At 37.3% G+C, this 12,674-nt stretch overlaps 1 protein-coding gene across 1 annotated transcript in view; it reads left to right on the top strand.

Annotated features, from left to right (window-relative positions):
* Positions 1-12,674, top strand: part of IPO11 (importin 11) — a 146,922-nt gene that overhangs the window by 80,081 nt on the left and 54,167 nt on the right. The window contains exons 23-24 of the mRNA XM_080681497.1: positions 2,265-2,344; positions 2,758-2,838. Of these exons, the coding sequence (XP_080537623.1) occupies positions 2,265-2,344; positions 2,758-2,838 (161 nt within the window). The remainder of the gene's footprint in view (positions 1-2,264; positions 2,345-2,757; positions 2,839-12,674) is intronic.

The raw sequence follows: 12,674 nt of genomic DNA, 5'->3' as shown, positions 1-12,674 counted from the left end.
GAAGCTTAATGTTAGTGAAGCAGTGCTTTTGGTACATGAAACCATAGAATTGGACAGGGTGCTAGAAGTAGGCTTTTTGTCTCATTTAGGCCACCTTGGATGAAATCCAATTAGTTTTTTTTTTTTCCCAATCTGAACATGTATTCACATGATCTATATCTTATTTATATAAAAGCCTAATATGCAAATTGTCCCCGCTGGAGTTTGACTGGGAGACCGATCGCTCGCTATGACATGTGCTGACCACCAGGGGGCGCTGCAGAACGAAGGAAGGCCCTGGCTGGCAGCCAGCATCCTGCAGCCAGGGAAGGGAGGCTTCAATCAACCCTGATTGCTGGCCAAGTCTAAGGACCCTATCCATGCATGAATTTCATGCACTGGGCCTCTAGTAAATAATAATAGAAAATTAATACTTTTCTTTTACATATCAGCCACCACTCATAAGTATGTAGTAGCCTAAATTTAAAAAAAAATAATTTTGTTTTTTAAAATTGTTGTTTTATGAGAGAATTTACCAGTGCAGATTGACATTTAAACTGATGGAGTATTAAGAATTTTATGCAGTGCTATTTACTGGCCCTTTGGTTTTTGTTTTGTTTTGTTTTAATCTGAAAAATACTATCACTTTTAAAAGTTGTTTGTTTATAAAATGTAAAATGTAAAAATTAAGGTTTTCCATTCAGAGTCCTCATTCTTCAAGACTCATTCATGAAGCAGCTTTAATTCCTGCTTTAGGATTTTGGGTATACTAATTGAATAGTTTAATATTGTCAGGAGAAAGTGTTTATATAGGAAAATGCCAGGGAAAAGTGGCATTGTTTTGGCGATATTGAAAGATTGTTTCTTTCTAAGCTTGATCTAGGAATAATTTTTAAAATATTTGTAAGAGATGGGTTCTGTGGTTTTAAAAATAATCCTGTCTTAAATATTTTCTTCATTATAGATCTTGATAAAATTTTAGGTAGCAATGATTTAGAAATGATATTCACTGACATGCCTGGAATATAACCATCCTAACTTCACAGTGAGATATGAATCCTTCTCCGGGGTTGTCCATGTCTGTTGTATAGTGTTGGTCTGTGAGACAATGTGAACAAGTCCAGACTAGACTGGACTTTCTCCTTGAGGAGAAAGAGACAATGTGAATTTTTCATAAGGATAAGTTTATTTGAGATAAGGGTCTACCTCTGTATCCTGAGATTTTGTCTTTTGTTGCAAAAAAAATATTTAGATGACAGCCTTTGTTATTTCGTTTTATGTCTTTCATTAACATAGTAGTTGGTCAGTCCCTGTCTCCTCCACATCCTTATTTTAAAATAATCTGTTAAATCCTAAAGTTTGTGAACTAATGGATTTAAAATACATTTTGAGATAGAAATAGAATTGTTATTTTCTTGTGAGAGTATATAGGAAATTATTATCTGAATGTCTTCTTACTTTGCTAGAATATGAGTTAGTTAAGGACCCTGGCCTTAGGCCAGTATTTTGCCAGAAAAAAAAATAGTTTAGTCTGTCCTATCGTAAGTGAATAGAATTTCTAAATACTAGCAACAAAGAATGGCAGGTTTTAAATATAGATAATATTTTGGAGTCCTTTTGATCTGTATAATTATATACATACAATCTGTATTCTATTGTATTATTATTGTATGTGATAAGACATGAACATTTGATCATACTAAATTTTAACAAAATAGTTTTGTATTTTGCACTTGAAAAGGAATAACTAAAAATAGTATCCTTTGCCCATGCTATTCTGAAAGAACATTTTTTATGCGTAGGGGAAAAGAACAACTAAGTACAAGGATTGAGAATATTTAAGCACAATATAATTTTGGGGGGTATAATGGGAATTCTTTTCATAAGTAGAATAACATAATTCTTATCACATGAACCCATTTAAGCAGATGTCCAAATGTGATGGTAAAACAATTCTGTTGCATGTTGTTTGCCATCCAAGCATTAAAAATATAGTTTGAGTTGAAAGATTGGGTCATTTAGTTATGTAGTTCTTTTCTGAAAGGAAAAAAAAGGAACTTCATATTCTTTTCTAAATTGATTTAACTAGTGGGAGATATATGAGAAAGCATTAAGTTATAGGTTGATGCCGGTTTTTAGATAGTTATCTATATATTAGTATTCTGAGTAGCACTCAGAAAAGATTTGTGAAGAAGTATAACTTAATTTTACATAAGTCACTTTATTTAAACTAACTGAACAATGAATTAGCTTATCCTTTTAAAAAATATTTATTATTTTGGCAGAACAAAGTTCAGAAAATCTCAGAACCTGCTTTAAGATCATCAACAGTTATATCTTTTTATCATCAACAGAATTTTTACAGGTATGTTGTTGTAGTTTTTACATTGTAAAAATTTATATAGTTATGATTTTGTTTCTCATTTGAAATGAGGAGGTACCTTTATAAAATTTAAGTGATTGATGTGTATTACTTTAAGTGGGGGGAAATTTTGTAAGCATTGAAAATTGCAGGGCAGATGAAATGCAGTTCCATTAATTAGTTTTTTAAACCCAGAAAATATGCTCTTTGAAGAAATAGATCCTCATACTTCTATAAAAATTAGCATAGGGAATAAGTTATACTTTTATTCTCTAAACCTTTCCTAAAGAGTTGTAATTGTAACTTTAGTATATAAATCTCAAATAGATTATAATGAGTCCCAAATTGAATTTTATGTGTTTTTTAGTATTGTAGATAAATTCATATGTATATTTTGACCTTTGATTGGATTTCAGACATATGCAGCAGGTCTGTGTCAGTCTTTTTGTGAGCTGCTAAGTGACATTACTACAGAAGGTCAAGTTCAAGTGCTCAAGGTATTGTCATTTTAAAAATTATTGTTATAAGTTTATAAGATTATTGTTACAAGTTTTCCATATGTATTTTGTGAAATTGGACCTTTATTTGAGTTTGGATGATTGGCAAGGAGAAGAGTAATTCTAGACAGTAATTTCTTTTAGCAGTATTCAGTTGGTCTAATACTTAGGGACCAGAAGTCTCAAATTTGCCCATGTGTGCAGATCACCTGAGGATGTTGTGAAAATGCAGATGCCACATTTTTAAGAAAGTCCCCCCATCCCAAGACCTCCCTTTGTATATACAGCAAGGCTTTAAAAACTTTATGAATTATCCAAAGGCTAGTGATATTTGACACTTCTCACCCCTCTAGTTTGTTAGCCTGCTTTAGGGTAAAATTTTTCACATTATAAATTGTTACTTTTAATTAGGGTTGACTCTCAGAATACCAGGTTTGTATGGATTGTGTAAAATTAAGAACCAATGCCCTAACCCAGTGGTCGGCAAACTCATTAGTCAACAGAGCGGGAAACCGCGGCGGCCCGCAAGCCGCAGTTTGCCGACCACTGCCCTAACTGGTTTGGCTCAGTGGATAGAGAGTCGGCCTGCAGACTGAAAGGTCCCAGGTTCAATTCTGGTCAAGGGCATGTACCTTGGTTGTGCACACATCCCCAGTAGGAGGTGTGCAGGAGGCAGCTGATTGATGTTTCTCTCTCATCGATGTTTCTAACTCTCTATCCTTCTCCCTTCCTCTCTGTAAAAAAATTTCAATAAAATATATTTAAAAAAAATTAAGAACCAATATCAAGTCACTGTATTGTACACCTGAAACTAATATATGTCAGTTATACCTCAATTAAAAAACAAAACAAAGCGAAAACAACCAAATAAGCTCTGAGTTAGTCTTTATGCATTATATCTTTACAGATTAAAGATACATATTATCTTTATGTATTGTAAATAACAGTGTATAATTAAGAACTAACAGGTTCTGAGTTGTATATCATCTTTATATGTTAAATCTATATGTTAAATATATAAGTAGTATCAAATAAATGTATATTTTTACATATAAACGTAAGTATATATTTAAATACTAGAGGCCCGGTGCACGGAATTCGTGTACGGGGGGTGTGTCCCTCAGCCCAGCCTGCACCCTCTCCAATCTGGGACCCCTTGAGGGATATCCGACAGCCTGTTTAGGCCCGATCCCACCGGACATCCCTCTCACAATCCAGGACTGCTGGCTACCAACCGCTCGCCTGCCTGATTGCCCCTAACTGCTTCTGCCTGCCAGCCTGATCATCCCCTAACCACTCCCATGCCAGCCTGATTGACACCCAACTGCTCCCTTGCCAGCCTGGTCACCCCTAACTGCCCTCCCTTGCCAGCCTGGTCACCCCTAACTGTCCTCCCCTGCAGGCCTGGTCCCCCCCAACTGCCCTCCCCTGCAGGCCTGGTCCCCCCAAACTGCCTTTCCCAGCAGGCTTGGGTCCCTCCCCCCCAACTGTTCTCCTCTGCTGGCCTGGTCACCCCTAACTGCCCTCACTTGCAGGCCTGGTCCCTCCCAACTGCCCTCCCCTGCTGGCCTGATCGCCCCAACTGCCCTCCCCTGCCGGCCACCTGTGGCGGCCATCTTGTGTCCACATGGGGGTGGCCATCTTAGACCACATGGGGCAGCCATCTTGTGTGTTGGAGTGATGGTCAATTTGCATATAACCTCTTTATTATTTAGGATATTATTACACTAGAGGCCTGATGCACAAAATTCGTGCAAGAGTAGGCCTTCCTTCCCCTGGCCACCAGCACTGGCTTCCCTCTGGCACTCAGGACCTGGGCTTTCCTCCGGCTGCTGGCAGGCACCCAGGGCCCGGGCTTCCCTCACAGCCCCGGCTTCGTCCGGAAGGTTGTCCAGCATGACGTCTGGAAGGACGTCTGGTCTAATTAGCATATTATGCTTTTATTATTATAGATGTTTATTTGTGTGTATATATACACATATATTCTTCATATATAGACTTTGCCAGAGAGTGTAGCTGTTAAATGTATGCCTTTTTTGTTTTTGATTTCTTAGCTATGTTCTAAGTGAAATATGAGAGCTGTTTAGGTGAAGTGTTACTATCATAACAAAGCAGCATTTATTTTGTGAAAACCATGGCATTGCTTTTAGGTCCTAAAAACTATTTGGTTGCCTCCTGTGAAATGAGAAGTGTTTGCACAAAAAGGTCCATTGTAAGAAATGTACTTAACTAATCACAATAATGTAGCAGTAAACACAGACTATTTGGGGGACAAAGTGGATAAAAGTTTGTTCAGATAATAGCTATACATCTAATAAGGGTAATCATCAATTTGAGCTTATTCAAGTATGATAGTATTTTATTTGTTGTTCTTCAGACATTAGACACACATATACACATGTAAAGCTCCAGATATCCATGTTAACATGCTTGTTAATTTCACTTATGAATTGGTTGCATTCAGTATATCACTGATTATATAGTTGTTTACCATGTAAGTCAGGGGTCAGTAAACCTTTTCTGTAAAGGACCGCATACTAAGTGTTTTAAACTTTTGTGGGCCATATAGTCTTTGACTCAACTATTTATATAGTTTATTTACAAAATTATGCAGTTGGTTGGATTTGGCTCATTGGGATAATTTTGCCAACCCCTGGTACTAATACTCAGAGCTTTCTTCTGTTAGGCATAGGTAATAGGAAAACCACAGGTTTCTGGTCTTAAGACAGGTAATAACAAATGTTGGAGATGTTATGGAGAAAAAAGAGCCCTTATTCACTGCTGATGGGAATGTAAACTGATACAGCCACTATGGGAAACAGTATGGCAGTTCCTCAAAAAAAAAAAAAAAATAGAATTAGAATTATCATATGACCCAGCAATCCCTCTTCTGAGTATCTACCAGAAAAACTTAAAAACATCTGTTGGCAAATTTATATGCACCCCTATGTTCATTGCAGCATTATTCACAGTGGCCAAGACATGAAGACAACCAAAGTATCCTTTGATAGAGGATTGGATAAAGAAGATGTGGTTCATATGCACTATTGCATATTAAGGCATAAGTAAAGAAATACTGCCATTTGTGACAACCTGGTTGAACCTTGAGAATTTTATGCTAAGCGAAATAAGTCAGTCAGAAAAAGCTAAGAGCCATATGATTTCACTCATATGTGGGATATAAAACTGAAGCTCAAAGGCACAGACAACAGTATGGTGGTTACCAGAGGAAAAGAGGTGGGGGAGTAGTAAGGGGTAAAGGGATCCAAATATATGGTGAGAGAGATGGTTTAACTTTGGGTGGTGGGCACACAATGCAATATACAGATCATGTATCATACAAATCTATACTTGAAACCTATATGATCTTATTAACCAGTGCTTCCCCAATAAAATTAATTTTAAAAAATTATGAGGCGATGAGAAAAGGAAGGAACTTGACAATATTATTAAGGACTGTATTTGTTTCCTAGGGCTGTGATAACAAGTACCACAACCTGGGTGGCTTAAAACCACAGAAATTAATTTATAATAATTATAGTGGTTATCTCTCTCACAGGCTTCTCTCCATTTCTCTCTCTCTAGACTGCAGAGGACAGTCTGTTCCATGCCTTTCTCTTAGCTTCTGGTGGTTGCTGGAAGTCTTTGGCTTCCTTGGCTTGTACAAGCATCACAGTGCTTCCGTTATCACATGACATTCTCCTTGTATTTCTGTTTTCTTATAAGGGCACCAGTCATAAGGGGTTTACTTTATCTTAATCACATCTGTAAAGATCCTGTATTCAAATAAGGTCACATTCACGGGTGCCTGGGATTAGGACTTCAACATACCTTTCTGGGTGCAGACTTTAATCTATAACAAGAATATAGTATTAAAAAGTAAATCGATGACTTTTATGTATAGAGAGATAGTAAGGAGAACCTGATCTGAGTAGGTTTTTGTAGATAACAGTGGCTCAGTAGAAGAGAAGATGGTTCCAAATGATACAAAGGATTGGGATTTCAAACCTAGAGGATATGTGGAAGGATTAACTTGGAAAAGGAGCAAGAATTTGTTTTGTGAGTTGGCAAAGATGGCAGTAATTGAAGCTGTGGTTATACTGGTAGGTGAAGAGTATAGGTAATTGGCATGTGACCTTGGTGTCTTCAGTCAAAAGAGACAGGGTTGTCAGAACTGCCTGATGCCCGTCAGTATGAGACAGAGGTACACTGCAGAATGACAAGCACAGTACTTCTGCACTTATTTCGGGGTGGGGGGCAAGTATTATTCATCTCAGTGTTCATTCTTAATTATATCTTACTGATGTTTAAGTTGATTTTTAAACATGATTTCGTTATATTAATGCCTTAGGCTTTAAGGCTTTAAGGTAATTATAATGTTGAAAGGTTTTTAAAAGAATTGAGATAAAAAGTTCTTTGGTTGATTCTGACCCCCACACCCCCTTGAAAGTCTATTTACCAAACATTACACTCTTTAGCACTCTCTCTGAGTTTTCCTGTCATAAATTTTAAATCATAACAGAAACTTAAAACTAAAAAGAGGGCAAATAGAGTGAAACTGTATGGCAGAACTCTGGTTTTAATTTTATAGGTTCTTCAGTTTCTTTTTTAGAGTAAAGGATAAAGGCTGAGACTCTGCGTATACCACTGTTACCAGGGAGCATGTGGCCTTCAAAGGGTTAATAACAGGAGTCTGTGTGTGGCTTGTTGAGACCCAAGTGTATCAGTCTTTTTTTTTTTTTTTTTTTTTCAAATTTTTATTAAGGTATTATATGTGTACATATCTTACCATTGCCCCCCCCCACTCCCATACATGCCCTCACCCCCCAATGTTTTGCATCCATTGGTTACTCTTATATGCATGCATACAAGTCCTTCAGTTGATCTCTTATTTCCCCCACCTCTCCCTAACCTTACCGCTGTAATTAGACACTCTGTTTGATGCTTTACTGCCTCTGTAACTATCTTTTTGTTCATCAGTTTATAATGTTTTTCATTATCCCCAAATGAGTGAGATCATGTGGTATTTTTCTTTCATTGACTGGCTTATTTCACTTAGCATAATGTTCTCTAATTCCATCCAGGTGCCTACAAATGGTAGTAATTCCTTCTTTTTTATGGCAGCATAGTATTCCATTGTGTAGATGTACCATAGTTTTCTGATCCAGTCATCTGCTGATGGGCACCTAGGCTGTTTCCAAATCTTAGCTATTGTAAATTGTGCTGCTATGAACATAGGGGTGCATATATCCTTTCTGATTGGTGTTTCTGGTTTCTTAGGATATATTCCTAGGAGTGGGATTACTGGGTCAAATGGGAGTTCCATTTTCAGTTTTTTGAGGAAACTCCATACTGTTCTCCACAGTGGCTGCACCAGTCTGCATTCCCACCAGCAGTGCACGAGGGTTCCTTTTTCTCCGCATCCTCGCCAACACTTGTCGTATGTTGATTTGTTGATGATAGCCATTCTGACAGGTGTGAGATGGTATCGCATTGTCGTTTTGATTTGCATCTCTTGGATAATTAGTGACTTTGAGCATGTTTTCATGTGTCTCTTGGCCTTCCTTCTGTCTTCTTTCGAAAATATTCTATTTAGGTCCTTTGCCCATTTTTTTATTGGATCATTTATCTTCCTTTTATTAAGTTGTATAAGCTGCCTGTAGATGTTGGTAATTAAACCTTTATCAGTGATACCATTTGCAAATATGTTCTCCCATACAGTGGGGTTTCTTGTTGTTTTGTTGATGGTTTCTTTTGCTGTGCAAAAGCTTTTTATTTTGATGTAGTCCCATTTGTTTATTTTCTCTTTGGCTTCCATTGCCCTAGGGGCAGTGTCACTGAAAAAGTTCTTTTGGCATATGTCTGAGATTTTGCTGCCTGTGGATTCCTCTAGTATTTTTATGGTTTCCCGTCTTATATTTAAGTCCTGTATCCATTTTGAGTTTATTTTTGTGTATGGTGTAAGTTGGTGATCTAGTTTCATTTTTTTGCATGTATCTGTCCAATTTTCCCAACACCATTTATTGAAGAGAGTGTCTTGACTCCATTGTATGCTCATGCCTCCTTTGTCAAATATTAATTGTGCATATTGGTTTGGGTCGATATCTGGATTCTCTATTCTATTCCATTAATCTATATGTCTGTTCTTGTGCCAGTACCAGGCAGTTTTGAGAACAGCGGCTTTGTAATACAGCTTGAAATCTGGTATTGAGATCCCTCCTACTTTATTCTTCTTTCTCAGGATTGCTGTGGCTATTTGGGGTCTTTTTTTTATTCCAGAAGAATTTTTGGAGAGTTCTTTCTAGGTCTGTGAAATATGCTGTTGGTATTTTAATGGGGAGTGCATTGAATCTATAGATTGCTTTGGGTAGTATGGACATTTTGATGATGTTGATTCTACCAATCCATGAACATGGTATGTTCTTCCATCTGTTTACATCTTCCTCTATCTCTGTTTTCAGTGTCCTGTAGTTTTCCGCATACAAGTCTTTTACCTCCTTGGTTAGCTTTATTCCTAAGTATCTTAATTTTTTTGGTGAGATGGAAAATGGGATTGCTTTTTTAGTCTCTCTTTCTGTAAGTTCACTGTTGGTGTATAGAAATGCCATAGATTTCTTCGCGTTAATTTTGTATCCTGCTACATTGCCGAGTTCATTTATTAAGTCTGTTAGTTTTTTGATGGAGTCTTTCGGGTTTTTTATGTACAATATCATGTCATCTGCAAATAAGGACAGCTTTACTTCTTCTTTTCCAATTTGGATGCCTTTTATTTCTTCTTCTTGTCTAATTGCAATGGCTAATACTTCCAGTACTATGTCGAACAGGAGTGGTGAGAGTGGGCATCCTTGTCTTGTTCCTGTTCTTAGGGGAAATGGTTTTAGTTTTTGCCCATTGAGTATGATGTTAGCTGTGGGTTTATCATATATAGCTTTTATTATGTTGAGGTATGATCCTTCTATTCCCACCTTGTTGAGAGTTTTTATCAAGAAAGGGTGTTGGATTTTGTGAAATGCTTTTTCTGCATCAATTGATATGACTATGTGATTTTTGTCTTTCAATTTGTTTATGTGATATATCACGTTTATTGATTTTTGGATATTGTACCATCCTTGCATTCCTGGGATAAATCCTACTTGGTCATGGTGTATGATCTTTCTGATGTACTGCTGGATCCGATTTGCCAGAATTTTGTTGAGGATTTTGGCATCTACATTCATGAGGGATATTGGCCTGTAATTCTCCTTCATTGTGTTGTCTTTATCTGGTTTTGGTATTAGGGTGATGCTGGCTTCATAGAATGAGCTTGGAAGTGTTCCTTCCTCTTGAATTTTTTGGAATAGTCTGAGGAGGATAGGTTTTATTTCTTCCTTGAATGTTTGGTAAAACTCTCCTGTGAAGCCGTCTGGCCCCGGGCTTTTGTTTGCCGGAAGCTCTTTGATGACTGCTTCAATTTCTTCCATAGTTACTGGCATGTTAAGCTGTTTAGATTCTTCCTGATTGAGTTTTGGAAGGTTATATTTTTCTAGGAATATGTCCATTTCCTCCAGGTTGTCCAGTTTGTTGGAATAGAGTTGTTCGTAGTATTTTTTAACAATCCTTTGTATTTCGGCGGGTTCTGTTGTTATTTCACCTCTTTCATTTCTGATTTTGTTTATTTGGGTCCTCTCTCTTTGCTTCTTGGTGAGCCTGGCTAGAGGTTCATCAATCTTGTTTATCCTTTCAAAGAACCAGCTCTTGGTTTTGTTGATCTTTTGTATTGTTTCTTTGGTCTCTATGTCGTTTATCTCTGCTCTGATCTTTATTATTTCCTTCCTTCTGCTTACACTGGGCTTTTCTTGTTGCTCTTTTTCTAACTCTTTGAGTTGTTGGGTTAGGTAATTTATTACCATTGTTTCTTGTTTTTTGCTGCAGGCTTGTAGAGCTATGAACTTCCCTCTCAAGACTGCTTTCGCTGTGTCCCATAGATTTTGGATTGTTGTGTTTTCATTGTCATTTGTTGCCATGATGTTTTTTATTTCTTCTTTGATCTCTCTGGTAACCCAGTCATGGTTTAATAGCATGCTGTTTAGCCTCCATGTGTTTGATGTCTTTGGGTTGTTTTTATTGTAGTTGATTTCCAGTTTTATGCCACTGTGGTCTGAGAAGATGCTTGATGATTTCTATCTTCTTGAATTTGAAGAGACTTTGCCTATGTCCCAACATATGGTCTATCTTTGAAAATGACCCATGTGCACTTGAGAAGAATGTATATTCTGTGGCTTTGGGGTGAAATGTTCTGAAGATGTTAATTAATTCCATCTGGTCTAGTGAGTCATTTAGGATTGATGTTTCTTTGCTGATTTTTTGTTTAGAGGATTTGTCCAATGGTGATAGTGGGGTATTAAAGTCTCCTACTATGATTGTATTGCAGTCCATCTCTCCCTTGATATCTTCCAGGAGTTTTTTTATGTATTTGGGTGCTCCTGTATTGGGTGCATATATGTTTACCAGAGTTATTTCTTCTTGTTGGATTGCTCCCTTTAGTATTATGAAGTGGCCTTCCTTATCTCTTGTTATGTCCTTCAGTTTGAGATCTAATTTGTCAGATATAAGTATTGCTACCCCAGCTTTTTTTTCAGTTCCATTTGCCTGGACAACCTTTTTCCATCCCTTCACCCTCAGTCTGTGTGCGTCGTTTTTTCTGAGGTGGGTTTCTTGTAGACAGCAGATATATGGGTCATGTTTTCTTATCCAATCCATTACCCTATGTCTTTTGATTGGGGCATTTAATCCATTTACATTTAAAGTTATTATTGATAGGTACTTACTTGTCGCCATTCCTATTCTTTACACCTGTGTTCCTTCTTCGCTTCCTATTTCTTTCTTTTTTTTTTTTTTTTTACAGCAGACCCTTTAGCATTTATTGCATTGCTGGTTTGGTGGTAATAAATTCCCTTAGGCCTTTTTTGTCTGTGAAGCTCCTGATTTCACCTTCAATTTTGATTGATAGCCTTGCTGGGTACAGTATTTTTGGATTCAGACCCTTCCTTTGCATGACTTTGTATATTTCATTCCATTCCATTCTGGCCTGATGAGTTTCTGTTGAGAAATCAGTTGCTAGTCTGATGGGGGTTCCTTTGTATGTAACTTTCTGTCTCTCTCTGTCCGCTTTTAAGATTCTTACTTTGTCGTTGGTGTTTGCCAATTTAATTATAATGTGCCTTGGCGTTGGCCTTTTGGGGTTCATTTTGCTTGGGACTCTGTGAGCTGCTTGGATTTGTGTGGGTTTTTTCTTCCCTATATCAGGGAAATTTTCTGTCATTATTTCTTCAAATAGGTTTTCTATTCCTTGCTCAGCTTCCTTTCCTTCTGGAACCCCTATTATGTTTATGTTGTTTTGTTTCGTGTTGTCCCAAAGTTCCCTTAGGCTCTCCTCCTGCCTTTTAATTTTTTTTTCTAGAAGTTGCTCTACTTGGGTATTTTTTCCCATCTTGTCTTCTAGCTCACTGATGCGGTCCTCTGCTTCTTCTAGTCTACTCTTGATGCTTTCTATTGAGTTCTTTACAGCAGTGATGTCATTTTTCATTTCTTCTTGGTTCTTCTTCATTTCCTCTTGGTTCTTGCTCATATTGTCGAATTTGTCTTCCATTCTTTTCAGCCACCTTATGACCATTTCTCTGAATTCTTTTTCTGGAAGGTTGCTTGCCTCCATTTCATTTACTTCCTTTTCTGGTGATGCCTGCTTTTCTTTCATATGTAGGCTGTGTCTTTGTCTCCCCATGGTCTCTCTTCTCTGGGGGTCTGGTTATGTAGTTCTCTCTCTCCTGCGTTGATTTAAAGGCACAAAATACAGCACT

The sequence above is a fragment of the Plecotus auritus genome (assembly GCF_963455305.1).
Source record: "Plecotus auritus genome assembly, chromosome: 7".
In the NCBI taxonomy this organism is placed as follows: domain Eukaryota; kingdom Metazoa; phylum Chordata; class Mammalia; order Chiroptera; family Vespertilionidae; genus Plecotus; species Plecotus auritus.
Note: the sequence above shows the minus strand (reverse complement) of the source record. Positions and strands in the feature narration are given on the sequence as shown.